Source organism: Blennius ocellaris, assembly GCF_963422515.1.
Source record: "Blennius ocellaris genome assembly, chromosome: 2".
Classification (NCBI taxonomy): domain Eukaryota; kingdom Metazoa; phylum Chordata; class Actinopteri; order Blenniiformes; family Blenniidae; genus Blennius; species Blennius ocellaris.
Genome location: NC_137651.1, coordinates 13,436,025 through 13,457,361, shown reverse-complemented (window position 1 = coordinate 13,457,361; position 21,337 = coordinate 13,436,025). Strand labels below are relative to the sequence as shown.

The 21,337-nt window shown below is 39.4% G+C and overlaps 1 protein-coding gene across 1 annotated transcript in view; it reads right to left on the bottom strand.

Moving 5' to 3' along the window:
• si (sucrase-isomaltase) overlaps positions 1–21,337 on the bottom strand; it is a gene marked incomplete at both ends in the record, with an annotated part of 58,620 nt that overhangs the window by 11,274 nt on the left and 26,009 nt on the right. The window contains 22 exons of the mRNA XM_080506480.1: positions 2,199–2,315; positions 2,857–2,891; positions 3,751–3,884; positions 4,024–4,162; positions 4,270–4,360; positions 4,443–4,559; positions 4,671–4,733; positions 4,850–4,966; positions 5,081–5,209; positions 6,802–6,927; positions 7,205–7,317; positions 7,971–8,067; positions 9,639–9,807; positions 10,845–10,999; positions 11,181–11,387; positions 11,491–11,640; positions 13,286–13,477; positions 14,020–14,069; positions 14,348–14,436; positions 14,610–14,734; positions 16,885–16,941; positions 21,129–21,213. Coding sequence (XP_080362606.1) covers positions 2,199–2,315; positions 2,857–2,891; positions 3,751–3,884; positions 4,024–4,162; positions 4,270–4,360; positions 4,443–4,559; positions 4,671–4,733; positions 4,850–4,966; positions 5,081–5,209; positions 6,802–6,927; positions 7,205–7,317; positions 7,971–8,067; positions 9,639–9,807; positions 10,845–10,999; positions 11,181–11,387; positions 11,491–11,640; positions 13,286–13,477; positions 14,020–14,069; positions 14,348–14,436; positions 14,610–14,734; positions 16,885–16,941; positions 21,129–21,213 — 2,557 coding nt within the window. The remainder of the gene's footprint in view (positions 1–2,198; positions 2,316–2,856; positions 2,892–3,750; positions 3,885–4,023; positions 4,163–4,269; positions 4,361–4,442; positions 4,560–4,670; positions 4,734–4,849; positions 4,967–5,080; positions 5,210–6,801; positions 6,928–7,204; positions 7,318–7,970; positions 8,068–9,638; positions 9,808–10,844; positions 11,000–11,180; positions 11,388–11,490; positions 11,641–13,285; positions 13,478–14,019; positions 14,070–14,347; positions 14,437–14,609; positions 14,735–16,884; positions 16,942–21,128; positions 21,214–21,337) is intronic.

The following is a 21,337-nucleotide window of genomic DNA, read 5'->3' as shown; positions in this document are numbered from 1 at the left end:
TTGGGTGAATTACAATATAGAGTACATGACTCCAATATGAATGCATTGGTGGAACAAGGCCCACTGGAAAAATATATCTAACTTTAATTAATTTTGTTCTGATATGACTATGGACATCGCAGTGTATTGCCACTGTAGAGAAATTATCTTGGGGTCAACAGTGAAAGTTGTCTGTGGGCAAAGAGACACTAAGCGTGACAGAGCCTTCGGAATGACTCTGCGAAAACTCTCCTCTCTTTCTCTCGCCAACGCCTGTGACCTTGTGTATCCTCCAGTCGCATGGTGGTGGTGGTAATCCTTTGTTGTCAAATGCCTTGTTAGGCAGACTGGAGGTTACAGTCCCCAACTGTCTAAGGATGGAGTATTTTATATGGCTGACTGGAGACAAAAAATATAGTTTTTACTGTAAAAACAATGCATCTGACCTTGTTTTGTTTTTTTTTTCCCTACGTCTCCCAATACCAGTCTGTGTACTTTGTCCTCTCACTGAACACCGTCTCTTCACCATTTTGACTGGAATACATACGTTTCAAAGTCGGTAAACTGTTTATTCACTTTTGCCCCACCTCTCACATACTTCCTACAACCTTGTGTTACCGCTATTTAATGGCACTAAAATTCCCATCTTGTTTTATTTCTTTGATGAGTTCCTCCGTCATTTTTATTGTGTCTTTTTCTGTCTGAAGTCTATGAACTTATCCTGCCCTTCTTATCTCCTTTATCTGTGTTTACTTGTCAATATTGTTCTCTTCAACAACTTTGTTCTTTATTTCTTGCATGGTAGAAACACCTGCACTGTACACGCAATACTTTCTGTCTCCTTTGGTTTCCGGACTTTACCAACTCCTCTTAAACTGCCATTTTGCATTTCTCTCTCCCGCAGTGCGTATGTGTGTGTGCGCTTTTTTCCCCCCCCTGACACGTTTAAACACCGATTTGCAAGCCATTATTAAATGATCAGAATCACAGGGTGTACCTATGTGTGGAGTGGAGGTTAGGTACTGCACAGTGGTGCCCAAATCACCTTGAAAATTCAATTATAACCCCACTCCATGTCGGTAAAAAGCACAGGCAGTGACACACACACACACACACACACACACACACACACACACACACACACACACACACACACACACACACACACCACTGTGTCCTGTCTAATTTTGCAGACTCCAGTGCAAAGAAATTTCGCCTGGTGGGATCGATCTCCGGACGGGCGTTATTGGATTTCTCAGATGTGTTCCAACGCTCTTAAAGGTCACTGCGAGAATGAATGCCACCGACACCACACCATTGAACAGGTCTATCTTTTTGTGTGTTTGTGAGGGTGTGTACGTATGTCAGACGCAGATTAATAGAGAGATGAATAGAAAGAAGGGTGAGCATGAGCAAACAGATTCAATAAAGAAGGGACTATAGAAGGGACTAAAGTACCTACTACTTCTTATTACACCGTAATAACGATCAAACTTTGTTGTCTACCCATACGAATGTCCATGTACTCGCCATTATTCATAGTTATAGCATAGTGATCTCTGCGCGCATGTGTGTGTGGTTTCATTACAAAACCAAAAACCCGCACCTACCTGTGGCTCTACATGAAAACGTGTTTTCAAAATGTGACTGTGTAAATGCAAACTTTTCTCAAACAAAAATTCAAAAACCATACATTTTTACTTGAAACAGTGTTGTGTACATGGGCCTTTGCATCTTTAAAAAAATGACATGTTTAAACATGAAAGTTTTTGATGAGTAGTAAATGTTTTTGTTTTTTTCTGATATGACATTTTCTGAAGCATCTTAAGTGTGTAGCCTGAAGTCTTGGTAGTTTTTTGTGGTATTCTTCTAGGAACAAAAAGTGGAAATGTTCAGAGGGCTTTCAATGTTGCATTATCTTCTCACACAGCTGTACTGCAAGCTGGAAATTCTGCAGGAAAAAAAGGAGTCACTGAAGCTAAAAGAATAAAAAGCAGCATTCACCCATGTTGTCAAACGGCCACAAAATTTTACGTCCGTTTGTGCATAAATGAAGACATCTGTTCAATAGTGATTTTCAATTCAAGTCAAGATGGCATAAGTGAAAAACAAAAGTCGCTGAGGTAAGCTTATGGGTCCCCCCAATAAACAAACACAAATAAGAAATGGGATGCTCATTTGCAAGTACAAAACCCGGTACAGTTTCTCAGTTTACTTACCGGGCTCCCCTTGCCATTGTGGTTGCGGGCGTATGGATAGAAGGCACCCAGCTGCATCCAGCGAAGACACATCTCACGCTCTGCTGCATTGAAGAACCCACATATGTCTGCTCCGGTCTGAAAGAGAGCGGCAGCCCAAGATTTTGAGTGTACATTGTCAAAAGAAAGGGATGTGCATGGTGATCATGGAATGTGATTAAGAAAGACACCTTTCAACCACAGGAGAAAGGGTCACTTGAGTATGTAGCATCATGTTAATTAATTAATATGGTGTCAGATTGTGATTGTTATTAGAAACAATGAGAAGAGACCACATGACAATACATAGGAAGGAGAGGACTCAGATGAATGCCAAGACAAACCGTTGCAGGCCAGTAAAGACAGAAAAACTTTGGACAACAATATAAATGTAATTTTGACTTGGAACTGCTCAATCACTGACAGATTTGTATCGGCTATGACAGAACAGCACAAAGCAGCTTGGTTGGACTGATTCTTGTAACGACATGCTTCATATCATATCTCACACTGTCCTTTGATCAGAGGGTGAAGCAAATAAAATAACATCACTCAAGCAGCTATAATCTGTTTAGAAAGGAGAAGGTCATATCGATACCACTGCATCTTGTCAAAGTTAAGATGGGAAGATGATACTTACGTAAGGGATGCCAAACAGACTGAACTCCATCATACCTGGAAAAAAAACCAAAACAAATACCAATGGGATACTATAAAACATATAATCCTTTTATATCCCGCTGGGTTTCAAGAGAAAAATCTATTTTGTTAATACAGCAGTCCAAAGCTGAAGATGTTGAAGCGGTTGCTGAAGTTTTCAATCAGCTTATCAATAAAGTAAAGAAGACCTGCAGGTTTATCTTAATGAGCACACCATGCCATGCAGTGAATAGGTGGCTCAGGATCCAGGTGCACTGGTTACATTAGGGTCTGAGACCACTTACTTTCTGTGACTTAACTTTAAATTTGAAAGGCAATGTACACGCTTGCTCTCATAATAGTGTCACATCTGTACCTTTGTTGAACATAACAGTTTTCAAACATATGAGACATTAGTTCAAGTATGAATAAATATGAGGTAGTCCCGATTTGTACTTATTAGACTGCAATCTGTTACCCATTTTTCTCAACTTTCTCCTTCTCAGTTGTCTATATCTCCTTTTCTTTCTCCTCTGTGTATCACTATATATTTTTCATTTTAATGTATTTCCATATATACCCTTGCTGTGACTTGTCATTTGTGTTTACTGTAGTTTACTACCTGCGGTGAACATATTGAATGAGTGGGATGTCTACTCTGCACGTGATCAGTCGATCTTTCCAAAGCTACTAGGGCACGACGAAAATGTGGACCAGTTACAATAAAAACTATCCTATCAGGTTTATCCGATTTTTCTTGTCTCTGTTGCTTTTGTAGACAAGATCATACCATTTTCTCTAAACATATAAGACATTCAAACAGTCAGATTATTATGAAATGGCGACAACAATTATGAATTAAAAGAGCACAATTCAAACACACGCCTCTATGTACCTATAATAGATTTATATAGCTGGTCCCAGCTGGCAGAGTTGTCTCCAAGCCAATGTCCGACCCATTTTCCACTGGAGGGGTAAGTGGACCTGGTCACCACTATGCCTCTTTTACCCGTCACGTTCAAGAGGGCACTGTGCAAAAATAAGAGATTATGGACGTAAATGAAAACTACTGACACTTTCAAAAGTACACTATATTGTCATGCAGACATCCAAAGCCACAAATAAACACACGTTTTCACATATCTACAGTAAATACATTAATACTTACTCATAGGTGGGCTTGGAATGGGACCACCCATAGAGGTTGTGGACATCATAGTGCAGGACCTTTTTTCCATTACTGAGTATTTGCTCGCTGTTCATGCACAGAGTCTTGTGCTTTAACCCCATGTGTTTGGACTCCAAAGCTTCAGAGACCACAAATAAACATTGCATTTATATTATGTTGGAAGGACTTACTCTGTGTATTTATAGTATGGCTGAAAACAGTATAATAACAGAAGAGGTCTCTTACGTGGCATGTATGGAGGGAACTCAAGGAGTTCATTTCCAAGACATTTACCCCCAACTGTGCCATGGACAAAACTAGCAGGCTCATTCATGTCCTTTAAAAGAACATAAAATGTCAGTATTGACAGAGGAGATTCTATTTCTGAGTATTACAAGGCCTTCATCAAGGATACGCACAATCCAAATGCCATCAAACTTTGTTGTATTTTCATAGAAATCCAGGATTTCTTGATGCCACCAAGCTGCCGTACTTGTGCGGAAAAAGTCAGGAAATGCGGTGTAGGCCCTGTAGAGCTGTAAGTGGGACACTCAGATGAAATTATGAAATTGCAAGCGTTCACTATTGTTTGGGTGAAGTGTTAATTGTCGCTTTTCTCAATGAGACCAATTTGGAAGATATTTTACCTCCACTTGGGTATCCCAGTCAAGAGAGTCATTTACAACGACATGAGGGTAATCAGGCCAAACCTGAAGATTAAGAACAGTAATTATTACACCTTCAAAATACTCTAGTTTTTCTTGCAATTTCTATAATTTTATTATCAAAATATTATGTGACTGTATGAGAATCCTTTTTCTCCTACCTTTCCCCACACAATATCATCACTGATGCTTTTGGGCCATTTGATGAAGACGTCTTGTTCTTTGCCTCTCTCAAAAGCAGGGTAGTAACTGGTCTCGTTTCCTGAAATGGCTGGATCCTGGAGTTAGTGACCACAAAATGTATGCATTCATGAGTAGAGAGTGGCTTGTGTTAAACCATTTATAAGAAACAATGGGACTATCTTCAAGCATGTACAAGGTAATGTTCCTACCAGGATAAAGATGAACCTCATGCCTTCTTCTCTCATACTGTCAACGAGGGCAGGCAGTCCTTTAAAGTTAGGGCTGAGGACAAAGTTCAGTTGACGCTCCATGTAGTCAATGTCTGCATACTGCACGTCCTGCAACATGTCAATTAATGCTCAAATTACCTCATGACACATTTTCTTCTAAGTTTGCCACATTACATTTCAAAATGTTATAGAACTGGTAAAAACTGTCAATGTTTAATAATAATGAAACACATGAGATGGGTTATAAAGAAAAAACTCCTATCTTTTTTTTCTGCATAATTTTGAGAGCATTTATATATATATATATGTATTACAAAATAATATTTCATTGTCTGTCTTGTTTTGATTCTCATCGACATTATTCAGCCACAATCTGGAGCTTGTATTGTACTGCGAGAGCAAAGAAAATCACGTTCAAACGTCTGAAGACTGTGAAACCTAAAGTGGATTGAATGTCGAATGGAATCAGAGGTCATGTTTGATTGGGTTATACTGGATGTATCCGTTGTAATCTAAGAAGTCAATGTATCAGTTTCGCTTCCACCATACCAACAAATTATATCTAATTCAATTTTACAGCGTCATTGTGCACATAGTAATTATATTGTAAATTATGGGTAGATACTATGTTGAATTTGGCTCTGTCTATCTGACTGAGTGCATCTTACTGTACCGTATAACCTACATGGAATGGAAGGATCTTTCAGTTCGCGTTTGTTTAGAGGAGAGCAATAAATGGATTCTTTATGCTAAATCTCTGACTGAATAAAATCGGTGTCTTGGCAGACAGCAGGAACAAACATACCTAAATCTATAAGAATTGCGACTTTTATATGTAAAATTTGGGGGGGGGGATTTTTTTTCTTTTTTCTTTTTCAGAAATCTGAATTCCCAGAATCTGCTGCGCTAACTTAGTATGGTGTAAGCATTTGGAACACAAGCTATATGGGGTATTGATCCATTTAGGTTTCTTTGTACAATATTTTAGCTTTACTTTGCTGGTATCTTTTGACTGAGGCAGCTGTTGTATGAGACTGAAGTGGGCATCAAATTGTGACAAAAATGATTGCTTTGAAATGGGGCAGCCCACAGCCCTTGAAACCTTTTTTCAATTAGTTGAATAAAAGGCTATAAAGTTAGGCAATCCAAAAATGACCACACCATCAAAAGATCAATATATCAAGCTTTGTTCACTGAGGGTCCGTATGCTGAGAGTGGCCCAATATTAACCAGCGTTTAACAGAAAATTAATATTCAGCAATTAATTAAATTTGATCGTTATTTTAGTGTCAAACAGTCTATGGAAGACAGCAAACTGTCAAAGCAACAATTGTCCATTATAGAGAATGTAGCACAGTGGGGAAAAGTTTGTGTTTTAGCCTATCTGAAGCAATGGACTGATCTAAAACACCCTAGATGGCAATAATTACATTATTTTCTTAAGTGAAATGGTATGCTTCAATATGTGATATAATGACCAAAGCGGTACCTTGAACTTCTACCAGACAGAGCGACAATGAAAGCTGCAGGAGTGGTGACACAGTTGGATGTTCTTCAAGTTACCTGACCTCAATTCCATCCAAACTTTGTTTTAATTTTACATTACCATTCTTGTTTTCATCGGACAAGAATTTGAATAACTCCTAATTCAGGGTTACATCGTAATCGAACAAAACAAGAGTATTCACCAAATAACTTACATAGGGTATGCCAGCTGCTATCATGTCATTGTAAAGATGTTTGATTTCTGCATCATTGGCATAACCATAGCGGCAGAGCTGGAACCCGAGAGACCAATAGGCAGGTAGAACGGGTCGCCCAATGAGCTGTTAAGAAGAAAACAAACACAGAAGTCATTGCAATTCAACACAGGAAAAAAAGTTGTTTTGCAGGAAAATAGGACAGCGTCCATAAAGTGTTTGTTTGATTGTTTGGGGGTGTGTATGTGTGTTTAGATTGGCTAAATGAGAGAGAGCAATGAAGCGAGGAGCTCCCAGCTGCTGTAGTCCATCAACAGCGGCCCAGGGCCAGACGCAAGGCACACACGCACATAAGCAGGCACGGACTCGCACACAAACAACCTCGAAGTACAAGAAGACTTACTGCAGTGTACTCTTGCACCACCATCTCAGGGGTAGGTCCCAGAACCAGGTAGAAATCCAGGATACCTCCCAAAGTTCGGTAGGTTAAAGCAGGAGTGGGTTGGAAAGTCACATCTGGATGTGAAACAAATACGACATTTATTTTGTGTGTGTGTGTGTGTGTGTGTGTGTGTGTGTGTGTGTGTGTGTGTGTGTGTGTGTGTGTGTGTGTGTGTGTGTGTGTGTGCGCGCACGTGCGTGCGTGCGTGCACACGCACTATACAATTGGATAATTATTGAGCAGACAAGCTGCAGCAAGACAATTCAGACTGTTGGAACAATGAATTAGTAAAACAGAATGAAGGTATTACAAAGTGGTATACTCTGATTTACTTACTTAAGAAAAATGGTTGGAATACTTATATGAAAGAGATCGTGACGTGAGTTTATACCACATCACTCACGACAAAGAGAATTATTTATCCAGTGATGAAATATCCTGAGGAGCCCATCACTTTGTCTTTAAAGGTAAGAGATGTAATGATGTGTGTGATGCATGTTGATTTTGCAACATCTAAAAGCATGCAATTTGGCTTTATTTTCTAATATACAAAATGTGGAACAGTAACTCGGGCTCATAAGTGAGCCTGTTCAAAGGCATCTGCTCAAACCATTCTTTATCCTTCATTCAAATTCTATTCTACATGTTCTCTGGATGTGTAATTATGTATGTTATGAGGATGATTGCACAAGTAAGTAGTGTCTGAATGTCTATGCCTTCGTCTTACCCATGGCATTGCTATTTAGCAAGAGCACACCATGAGCATGAGCAGTGGTCTCAAGGCCCATGTAGAAGGGGTGAACTCCATAGCAATTCATCTTGTACTGTAACAAAGGGACAAGAAAGGAGAGTGCAATGTAAGTGGATGTTGGCAAAAGCATGGGTTCACATGAAATCTGTTGTCAATAATAACCCTGCCTTTTTCAATCAGTTTTGTTGTTGTGGAAAGGCAAACGCAATGGTTATCTGTGGTTTCTGGATAGCTATGCATGCGGAACAATCTACTTCCTTGTGGGAATGAGTGTGAAATTGATGAGTGTTTCCCCTTGTAAGTGCTGAGAAGGGTCCTACTCTTCAGCGTTTGGAGGATGGAACTAGACAGACTGGGCGAAGAGGAACAGATAGAAAGGTGGCAAGGGACAGGAAATCTGCCACTTTCAGATGTCACCATCTAGCAATGAAAACTCATGGGCACGTCACACTCTATCAGCCTCCTGCACTTCTGCTACATAAGAAGTTGTTAAACTGTAATCCTTAGGCTCTGAGGACTATGTCTTCCTCTGTCTGTCATTTCTGTTTAAATGTGTGCTTCTCTCACTAAGTGAATGCGTTCCTGTAGTTTGGCTGCATATTGCAGGAGTCCTTACTCAAGAAATAAAAGGTCACGGCTTGTTCACTACAGATACGTTGAATTCAGTGTTCTTCTGATCCATATCTGTTGATCTTTTGCTACTTTTTGCCAGAAACAACAATGTAGAAACAGACACTTGAATTGTGGCATTTCTTGAAAATGTCACAATGCCAGTGTCACTTAATGCAGATGGCAATCATTTCCATCTGCATTAAAAAATTTGCTGTACTCATTTCTTTATCAAAACTTAGTAAAAGGCTTCATAGTATTTGGCCTTAGCCTTTTTGTGTATGTAAGCAACGAGCATGCTGTTCCTCAGCTCCTATTTTTAGGTGTTTGTGATCTCAGCTTTAATTATGTAACATGAAATATTTTTTTAAAGACTAAATACAGAGGTTCATGTCAACCTGTCTCTGTGATTTGTTTCTTTTTTTTGAGTTAATTTTGTAGTGCTTTTCCCCCTTCTTTTCCCCCTCTCCATTTTCAATTCCCCTGCTCTCTGAAGGGCTCCATAACATTTGTCTGAACCCTGTGGAGCTGTCTTGACAACTCTACAATTATACATGATAATGTTGATACAGGTGTAAACCTCTTCCTGTCTGGCCTTGACACCATTGGAGAAAACTTGATGGGACTTCATAACGGCCGAAAGTGTCAACAGACCCACATCAGAGTGACATCAGTGGCAGTAAGACAAGGTTACACGCTGTGTAGGAAGGTTATTTACAAGTCACCTCTGCAGTCTCGGCAGAGTGAGATGTTAAAAACATTTTGTACGGGGTGCCTTAAATATGCATTAACAAGCATAAATTGGCCAAAAGAAAAGAGGAGAAACTGTTGTGGTCATGAATTATACTTTGATGGGTGTCAAGGTTTGAAAAATGGAAATTATTACCTCATTCATTGCTACAGGGAGATGACATATCAAGTAAACTATGCATACAAAGCAGGAGTGAGAAACAACTAAATATCTATATACAGCAAGAGCACATATTGTTTGTGTGCATCCTCAAATGTATGTCATCTGAGCATGCGTGTACTTACACCAGGAGGCTGGTCCTTTGCAAACATACCCCAGGTATGGTAGTTTAGATTGTGTTTATACGTGGGATGCTCAGTCTCCCCAAAGCCGTAGACAAACTCGGATGACAGTTTAGTCGACACTTGGATGAACATGTCTGAAAAGGTAAAACCGGGCATGGAGGAGTCCCAACTGAGTGAAATGACAGAGGATTAAAAAAAACAAGAGGGAATTATTGTCAAAGGGACTTATTCACAATATGTTTGACGCAAATAAGCATAATGACCCATAGGAACTCTAGGCATCCCTTCAACATAGTTCATAAATTTTAATTAGTGAAACTTCAGCTGACACCTTAAAAAAACCTGGGAGGCTTAAATGCAAAATAATGTCATCCTTGCTTTGAGATGTGCTTTGAATAGACCAAAGACTCTTCATGCAATAAAACTATGACTGCTGAACAAGACAAAATTGTCTTTAGGCACTGATGCATAGGGGATCTTTCCTGGGCATATCTGATTGGGTAACAATACAACATGATTTGAATTGGCACCAAAATTGTAATCTGAGTGGAGTTCAAAAAGAGAAGTCTCTTTCCTGAAAATTGTTAAAATGAGTTTATATTCCTTGTCTAACTTTGTTGCATCTTTTGTAAGAGCATCAATACAACCAAAAATTGCCTGGTGAATCATTTCCCAGAAGGGTCCACTTTAAGGTTTTCATAAAATATGGTATGAAATGTATATTTATTTACTTTAATGAGTAGGATGGTAAATTTCAGAGGTCTTAAGAAAATCAATAATTTTGCCCCCTCAATGAGAGACACAATTGTACAATGTGGCAGCACAATAGAAAGATAACAAGAAATTGGAAAACTGATATCTAACCATTCGACTGATAATATTAAAAAGCAAGAAAAAATATAGAAAATATAAACTCTACCTATGAGTATGAGTAAACCAACCTTGACCTTAAGTGTGTTGGAATAAATGTAAATTAAGCTTGCTTACTCGGAATTCATTACTCATTTGTAAATGTATGTCTACAGCTATATGTGTTTGTGAACTGCAAGTGACAAATGTGACCCATGTATTTATTATGGTTATATTATTGTTATAGGTTATGATAATTCAAAGTTCTAAGTTATAACACATCTTCCCTTGAATAATGCCCCAAAAAACAATAATACATGTGAAACTCCAGAAGGTGACAAGAAATGCATGACTCACATCTTGGTTCCTGTGCTTTTTCTTATGACCTGGATACCAAATGGCTTGTCTGTAACAGTGACTTTGTACAGCCTCTTGTTCTCATCAGGCTCGGGGGCAGGTGGGGTTGTCAGTTCAACTGGTACCTCAAAGCGATCGGTGTTTGGATCCCAGATCTAAATGTAGAGCGATTGATAGTGTGAGTGTTTGTTTCACTGAAGCCGGCATGCAGAGAGAGTGCTTTGGTGTAAAAAAGAAAAAAAATCCCTAAATAGAGCAAAGGGATAGGATTTCAGATGGAAGAAATAGAAATCAATGCGTGACGACAGGAATCCCCCCCACTCTCCTCCTACACACCTTGAACTGCAACATGTCAGTGCTGTGATACTGAATTTCCACACGGAGTACATTGATGTCTGGTGATTCTGGACGACCACTGCTCCTGTACTTCATGTTCCGAATTATATCAACCGTCATGCCGGTCGGAGTTTCTCGTATTCCCACAACATTGTAGCCATAGTCTTTCGGATAGAAGCACCATGGCACACCTTCAATGACACTTTGCTGAGTAGGGAGTGAAAAAAAGAAGTTATTCTTACAATGTAAAGAAAAAAGTATGAGTTTTTATGAGTTTCTGCATGCCGTCATTGAGTAATTCACACTTTACCTTCCATTCGCAGCCTCTGGCCCTGCACTTAGTCTCATCTGCATCCTCCTCTGGATGGCAGTCAAAGCGATTATATTCCTCTGGCACTATGTCCCACTCCACCAGATAGGTCTCTCCGAGAGTCAAGGAGAGGCCATGCAGGAACAGAACCTGTGTGCATGATGAAACCCAGGACAGGAGTAATTCTCAAAACAATTTCTGGAGAGGCCCTTTCACTGCGGTCACCATCTAGTAAGCACATTTATTTGATCTCCAACATTTATTTGATCTCCAAGTGAAAACAAAGCAAAGGTAAATAGATGAGGGGTGAAGGAACTCAAAGAAAAAGAACATAAAGGCTGCAGAGATGAAAAGAAAAGAAGGAAGAAATCAAAGATGGGCAAATACAATACAGGGGCCCACTGCTTATACACTGATAAACCATAAACTTGTGACAACTGACAATTGGAATGAACACTGATTATCTCTTTACTGTGGCACCCGTTAGTGTGTGGTATATAACGAGGGCAAATTAACTCCAAGTTCATGCGTTCATATTAGCAAAATGAGAAACTTAAGGATAAATTTTCTTCTGACAAGACCAAGCAGAGCATCCTCAAAACTACAGCACGTTATGGATGTCTCCGGTCTGCATGGCCAATATCTGTCAGAAATGCTCCACTGATGGCCAACCATCAGCAGAGTCATAGCATAGCAGTGCTCAATGGTAAACATTGTCACATGAGGGCCTCACCTGCCACTCATTCAACTTAAAGAACCCGCTGCAGACACTGTGATGCCAGCTACCACGTCAAATCTTTAGAGGTGGAGTATAGTTCATGCCTTGATGGGCTGCTTTAGAACCAAATGGAGCATCTACACAATATTACACCAGTAGTCATATTTTTTTATGGCTGATTAGGATATATATATTAAATATATGTATATTTACTTCATAATATTCAAGTCACAAATAAAAAAAAACAATCCAGTCAGATCAAAAAACTGAAATGAAATCACAAATTGGTGCATCGTGCATTCAGTTCTACTGAAGTTGACATAGAACTAATGAGCTTTAGCAGCACTGAGCAACATTCAAGGCTGAGCCTTGGCAGACAAAGACTGATGGATTCAACTCGCCAGAGTTTAAACCTAACGGCGCATTTACACTTTAGCCCCTCAGAAGTAATTACCAGTGGGATTCCCTTGATGAATGCATGCTTGTGTGTGTGACCACGGGGACTCTGAGGATCACCACAAGACACTCACACATGAGTAGGTGTGTACAGGCACACATGCACTAATGCACACTAAAGTTGATGTCTATAGCGTTACTGCTATAATGCTTGACACAGATCCTAGAATTTTATTTGTCTGTTTATAACTCCCAGGTAATGGTTTCACTCTTGGTGTTGTTGAAACAAATGGCAGAAGGTGGCGGTTAGTCATTTCACCTACATCTGTCTTCCATTAGATTTCCCCGATAACGTTCACTTAGTTTAACTATCAACTAATCTACAAGAAAAAATATCTAATTTGATGAAATAAAATTAAACTAAAATGTCTTAAATATTTGAATAGCCAAAACAATGAGATGAAGATTGCAGATTTTTTTTTTCCACAACCTGCTTATACACAGTCAAATGAAGGTTGTCACAGTTCGAGAATAATATGGTTTGTTCTGAAAAATGACTTACTATTGTTCCAGTGTGGCTTGTATACTCACACTTTACTTCTTGTACATGTAAATTCATCGAGAATTCAATTATGAATCAGCGCTGCTAAAAACATTTTTAGTTGTACGATAATTGTTTACCTCCTTGGCGCCATCGTGTGTCACGTTACTGCTTGGCAATATAGTTGTAGAGTTTCTGCCACTTCTCGTGCTGACATGAGTCACTGTCACAGATTTGGGAGAATAAGGCACCCCGAGGATGGTGATGTCTTCAAAGGCAAGGTTGTTTGGGTCCTTGTATCCGTTGTGGGCCACCTGCATGGTCAGTATTCCCTAAAAGACAGCAGATACACAATCTTGACATCACGACCAATGCTAATTGTATCAACTTTTATAAGCTCCTAAATTTCAGCGGCAATATATACTGTGTTCAAAAATATGTACACTCACTATTTTAAAAAGGAAAAAACAAAAGTCTATTTGACAGTGCTGCGGTCATACCTTACATCAAAAATACTGGTGATGCAATGAGCATATTAACTTTGCAAATCCCTTTCGATCCGTCAAACCACTGTTAGGATAGATTTTCCATCTGTACACCCTCCCACCCCGGAGTATTGCTAATGTACAGGAACATCAACCACATACATTAAACATGCAAGGCAATCCTCAGTGCAGTGTACAGTAGTTACATATGGTACTTGATCCAGCAAAGCTTTAGCAGCCCCAGCATGGATCAATCATGCCTGGTGATCCGGACTGGGAGAGTCAAAAATCTCTGGTGGTATTGAACTTTGAACCTCTGAGTAGAGATCAGAAGAACGATGTGGGCTGGATGTGAATAGACAGTGTGAGCCCATTTGAGGAAAACTTACATAAATGACGGAGAATTCATAGAGGAGGTAATTTCCTGTTTCAACGGTTTCTGCAACAAAGAAAAAACAAAGGGAATTGATAATGATGCTGTTTGTCACAGCAGTTTAACACAACCATTGCCAAATCACACTGTACAGTCACTGGGCTCCTTTGTTCATATGGAATGACTTGTAATTATTTAATATTTATTCTCGTGTGTCTTTGTGTCCAGTAACATTTTTTTGTTGATGATTGCTCAATAAAAATCTGTTTTCTCTTGTAGTATCAAGTTACTCTCACATTCACCAAAACATTAGCCCATAGGAAAAAAGACAAAAGCAGCCATACGTCGGGAATCTCCGTCATCCCAGAATAGCTCCCCAGCTGCTTGGTTATTGTCATCAAGAGCAACGATCAAACCCATCGGGTTACGTCGACTGGGGGAATAAACATAAACATGCACATCACCATGCAAACACCATATGCAAAGGTAATTATAAGTCAATGAATCATGTTGCTATTTAACATATGTATGCAAACAAATGCAGATAAATTACCCGATAACAAGAGCTATACAACGATGCACGTGGCTTTGCTGGTATGTGTTTACCTGTATGTGGTAGTGACTTCAGGTCTCTGAGTGGGGAGGATGGCACCACCTCGGATATGCAAACCCATCTTGTCACCTGGCAGGTGCATCCTAAAGATGTTATCACGCACTGTCAATCTTTCCATCTGATCAGAGGGACAAGAAAATATTTATAGTCATTCATCTACATTTCCCTTTGTTGTCAAGACTATTGTAACGGCTTAATAGAACTGTCTCTGAGTGCAGAAAAAAAAATACTTTACACACACACACACACACACACACACACACACACACATGTATAGGGTGCATAACCTAGGAATGTATTTACAGAAAGTTTAAATATGAACCTGAATAGCATTATTTGGGAAGCTAATCTGACATAATTAGTAAGTAAGAAGGCAGTGATTTACTTGCTTGTTATTTATGTACTGTTGCAGAAAGTGAAAGAGATTCTGCTTGATTTTTTGATAACTAATATTACATACGTGTCCCCCAATGCTCATCTTACCTATAATTGTTTTTTCTCTTTTCGTGCCTTATCATGTTTGGTTAGAAAAATCACAAAATATTACTTCAGCGACCCTAAACAATATACACCTACTGGTTTAGTTACATATTGTACCTGCATTTGTATAATATATAGACATTTTACAGAGTATTGTAATGTATACAATACAAAAATCTTGATTAGTCTTTTTTGAAGATATTTAGAAGATGATTTATTTACAGTTAATTTGATATATTTCATGTCTTTTGAGATGTTAACATTATAGTAAGATTTTTTTCAAACCATTCTGTACTGCTGGGTACTTATTGAGGGTTTCCAAACACATTCGTCAATATCATATTGTCTTCCCTTTTCCAGACAGACCCCAGTTAATTTTCAATTCACTAAGGTTGACATTTCAGACAAGCCTAAAACAGTTTAAAACTCCTGGCACTCCATCACAACTTAATCTGCATCTATCTTTTTCTTCTTGATGTGATTTATTTTCTTTTAATCCCATTTTTCTTCTCCATTTCCATTGTGGGGTGCATCATTTTATGCCGTACAGTATGGTTGTGTGTGTGTGGGCTGGAGTTAGTGGAGCGTCTATAAGCAATTTCAGATCGTATCACCCCCTCATTGTCTGCCTTAAGGAGGTCTTGTCTCGCTGAGTTGTTTCTTCTTCTCTTTCGTTCCAAGCAAGCAAATCTCTCCATTTTTCCACTTTTCCACCTACTGTAATTTTCATCTCATTTTTATTTCTTTTTCTCATCATGTCGTTTGAGTTTTTCTTCTCCATTTCACATAACTGTACCTTCCTTCCAACATCTTTGCATCCATCCTGTCTACTTTTTTAACTGTAACCCTTCTGTTTTTCTTGTTTTCCTTTTCTCTGTAATTTGTTTTTCATGGTCATTTTCACTGCATTGATACCCCCCTTCCCACACTTCCATCCTCCTACCAGATAATCACAGGAGACCAACCAGGACAAGGGGCCGGCGGCAAGACAGCCAATCTAATCATTCATCTGATCAGTGGGCGCTTTACATCGCCACTGTGACGCCCAAATAAGGTCCCAAAGGAACTCAACACCTCTTTTATCTCTCTGTCAGGGAGATAGTCCCTTCTTGTCCCCTCTTTCACTTTATCTGTGTCCTCACTCTCAATCTGTCTTATCACTGCAGTCTCTGTCCCAAACAGAAGACTGGAGGCAAAGGCTTTCATGTATTACATGTACTTTTTATAGGCATTATTGTGACTAATGTAACACCAAACTGATAAGCACATTTGCAATGATTTGCTGTACACTCGTAATGAGGGACACTTGTATGGTCTGTTGCATTATAACAAAAGAAGTTGATGGTGTATTAATATACAGACATTTTTTTTTTAATTTCTTTTATTATTATTAGTAGTAGTAGTAGTAGTAGTAGTAGTATTACTCAAAATCAAACTCTTGACAAAGGTTCACGTGAAGTTTCTTGAATTATTGAGTTTTCATGAAAAGCAAAGGTATTTCCTGAATTAATACAACCTTTCACAGAAAATGGCCATGGTTCTTTGAATTAAAATGGAATCATTTATATCTACCTCTGCGATGCGTTTATACTTCCTGGCATGGTTTGTACATTAATGATCCAAGTTATTACCAATAATGAAAATATCCATGGTAATCGATACTTAATTTTATTTTATATTTTTATGTGAGTATGGTGCACTTGTGTACTTTCTTCAGTGGGTGACATGTATGCAAGAACAATGTAAAGCTTACACAATTCACATTTTCCCTATGTGTTTTATTCTTACCGTCTCATAGTCATACCACAAAGCATTTGGTATATATGCATCCACGTGATCCACACCCTGTAACACACAAGAACAAATGTTTGACTATATCTGTCTGCTCATTAAATTATGAAGTGCTGATTTGGTTTTGATTCCTCCTCAGCTTTGCATGCATCAGGTTTGTGAAGAAGCCACCAAAATGTGTCGGCTTATAGTTTTGTGTGAAAGCATGCCTGTGTTTGATTTGTGTTTGCAGCTGTAATGCATCCTAAAGCTCACAGCACCAATCCTGACACTTTAATCTCACAAAGCCAAACATCAGAGAAAGAGAAACGTTACAGCACAAAGGAAGTGTGGGTCACATTTGCTGCTATAAATCACTGCAACTTGATGGCAAAAAAGATGATAAAATGCTTCAATCAATGAAGAAAAGCTATTCTAAAATTGACTATAGTCTAATATAAAGTTTCCACAAAGGCCTTTTGACATTTTGGACTCCAGTGCTATGATGCAAAGAAAGATGAGTAAGGCCGCATCAAGCAACAACTGCTAGGTGACAGCCTTTGATGGCTTAAGGTGGCTGACAGACAGGGACAATCAATAGGCGAGCGCCAAGCCTTTGATATCATTGTCACTTCCCTGCTCTCTGACAGTGCAGAACACAGAGTGAGAGAAGGGAAGGGAGATAAACACAGGGGGCACAGTGGAAGAAAGAGCAAACTACAGGCCCTCTAAAAAAACAAAAACAAATGGTACGACGGTAAAATGTACGATGTCAACTGCGAAGGGCAAGGGTGTCTGTCAAATGCACTGATGCCATCGATATATCCCTTTCTTCAACAGAGTGTCCAATTTTGTTGCCTTTTGAAGTCTGCCATTAGAAACATAAACTCAGGATGGAATACAACAAGAGACAACAAGAATATTAACAGCAGCCAATAGGAGAGGATTGTGAATTTGGAAAGAGAAAAAATGGCCAAAACTTCATGTTAACTGCTCAAAAGAGAAAATATCAAAAAGACGTTGACATGGTGGCCAGTGAGCCAAATTAAAGGAGTTAATGTCCCCTTTAGGGCCACATTAATAGTTTGACGCAAATCACCTGTCACAACTGCTGCACAGCCTGTGGGATGAGAGCCTGGGGAAATGGATGCTCCCCCTACACCTCGTTTTCTGGTGTCTGATTTGCTCGCGGTGCCTATCACTCACCGTGCTGACTAATGGGAAGGGACCGTAAGACTTAGCATGGCTGCTAACTGTGATTGAGGGGGACAAGGCATGAGGCCTGTATCCTCATTTGGAGTACTGAAGCTCCGTTAACCATAAGGTAAGATTTGATCAGGTGGGCCAAAGATTCATACTGGCAGAATGATCAGATGGTAGCTGAGCGAGATAAGAGGGGCAGCGAGTACCATGGAGGGGGGGGGGGGTGTAAGGAAGACTGAAGGACAGACGTGATGAAATGAAATGGGATCATAAGGATGAGTTGACAGCAGCTGATTAAGAGAATGCAGATTAGATGAGGGAGCCAACGTTTGATGAAAGTATGAGCAAAAAAGAAAAGGGAGTAATGGGCGTGAGGAGGGAGAGTGGAAGTATGGATGAAGACCGGAGGGAGGGAGAGAGTGGGTAAAAGATAGCATGAGATCTCCTCAGTTTATCACAGGGATCAAGGTTAAAGCATCAACTGATCTGAATGGTAGTGCAAGAGCATCATTAGAGAGAGGGGAGGCAGGCGGATGGAGAGATAGATGGATCGGCTGAGAGAGATGAGAGCAACAAAAAAAATAAAGTGAGAGTAGGTTGTCAAGGGTTGTTGAAGATCACCCTATGACCCTACTCAAGCAGTTGACACTATCTCTTTATGCAGCCCTTGAGAGTATGACACGTTCGGAACACACAGCCTGCACTCTGGTTTCAGTACCTGGCCGTCACTCTCGCCTTAAACCAGAACACTACAGAGCAGCTCAGTGTTTCCACAAAAGGTGAATATTCACCCTCAAAGAGTTTTCAAGCAGAAGAACCACATGTTTTGAGAGTTGACGTCAATGTTCTACAACGTGCTCCTTCCTATTGAAGTTGCCCATAACACATTTCTCAAGGCAACAGCACATTTAATATGTTGGTGTTATTTGCACATGTTCTTGACAAAGTATTGAATTGTTTCAAAGTATGTGAGGATGAACTCCATAAATGCAGGTCAAACCAAACCGGCTGCTCCATCACTTCTTCTGACAACTAAGATTTTTTTTTAGTTGATAATGTAATGTTTTTGACATTTGGCAATATATAATTGTCATTCGCTGGTATGCATTGTAGTTATACAAGAAACTGCAGATGAAAATCATCCCAGTGACCCTTGGATTTATCTTATTTCATTTTATCCATCTTCCATCTTCTATACTGCTCATCACGTTTGGAGTTGTTTAGAGCTCTGAAGCCAATTCCTGCATATTATGGGTGAGGAGGCCCACACCCATGTTGTTAAGCAGAAGGCATTAGGGAGTATATTCTGTCGAGGGCTCTTGTCAGTATTGATTTGGGAGCACGACACTTCTGGCTAAATCTGAAATCCACAAACAAGAAATTTGTTACTCCATAGCTCACAAAGTATGATAAGTTGGCAAGCATGATTTCAGATTCAAAATAAGTCAAGGAGAAAAAAAAAAATCCATCATTATTTTTATATTTTCCTTCCAACTGAGTTTGCTGGTTCCAACTACAGTGCTGTCACACAGTTCCATGATGCATTAAGTCGGAGTTGTATTCATGGTTTGTGAATGTCAGGCCGAAGTCGATGTCTTGCTCTGCTCAAAGTGTTTATATGATTTTTATTTTGTTTTTATAGTGTCAACAACAGAAAATAGCAGCATGGTTACCCAATCCCCATACTGAGTGTTTATCAAGTGTTTTCTCCTCTGTGGGATTTTGTTCACCTTCAAAAATCAACATCATGATTTTTTTATGCCTGGAGATGAACTTCACAAGTTCATTGGAACTTTTTGACCACGGACTATACTAGCAGTTGATCATAGTTGCAATAACCTATAAACACACAAATTATGAGATATTTAATTCACAGAAAAATGCTGTTTACACAGAAATGCACTGAAAACAATATAGTGTAGCATGCAGGACACTAGTGGGAACAGTAGTTTGATTTTGTAATGAAATAACACCCACATGCACGCAGAGAACAATATGTGATAAACATTAACAATGGCGACATCCATATGGACAAAGTTAGATTTTATTCCAGGTGACTCTAAATATAAAACTACCAAGTCCCAGGAGTCATGCCTCTCTGAAAGCTGCTGTTGTTGTTAATATCCATCTACTCATGCATGTGCAGAAGAACTATTTACTACGGTCATGATGTGCATGTGCAGTAACAGTGTTTCAGAAAAGTTGTATTTTGATAGTCAAAACTCCACAGACGTTTTCCGTTTTAACTTGAAAACGTTGTCGTGTAAAAGGGGGCCTTAACCTACCACTGATCTCGAGGCATTTGTCTTCAATTATCTGAAAAGGCATTATGCACAGTCACCTGATGAGTTCTCTTTTGCCTGCGTTTAATATGGCTCAGACTCTACACTGCACTGCAAGCATAACATCCCTCAGCACACACCATGTCTTATATTTCTAACTTTTTTCTTTTTAACAATCACACTGATTGAAGTGACATTATCCATGGCCCCACAATGAATCCAGTTCCATTTCCACTATTCTGTAATACACAAGAGACCATGCTAAATTGCTCATTATTCAGGCCACTTTGACATGACCGCAAACACTGCATATGCACGAATGCATATGCACGCTCATTTACATATACACACACAGCTACATGTGCACGCATGCACTCCCGCAGACAACCAGGCATGCATGCAAGTGCACACACACACACACACACACTGAATCAAATGCACTAACACGTGTACACACTTCTATCTACTCTTCTAATCTGCTAGTAATGAGGTCAGTGCTCTCATTAGAGCTGAGAAAAGGGGGAGGAAATGAAAGAGAGAAGAAAAAGGGATGAGAGGAGGGGAGGGAAACAAAGAAAATCCCATGTCATGTTTTCCCAGTGGAGGTCAGGCTGTGTGCGTGTGGTTGCATGGACATGTGAGAGAGAAGCTGATAACCTCATCTGTAATTTTTTTTTTTAATGAATACATATTTGGATGTTTGGATACATGTCAAGTGGGCATGTTTTGAATTTGCATGATGACTGCATGGTTGTGTGAGTGTTGGTGTTAACTGACCGGGTCGAGTACAGGTGTGATGAGCAGGTCTTTTCCCCAGAGAAACTGTTTGTGAATATCCATGGCAGCACTGTTAAGGTAGAACCTGGATCACAAAAAGTAGAGTATTAAATATATAAATATGCATTAGCTGTAACACATATTTCACGAGTAAAATAGGCTTGTAAAACCTTCATGCTCTTGCTCAATATGTCTCGAGCCAAAATATG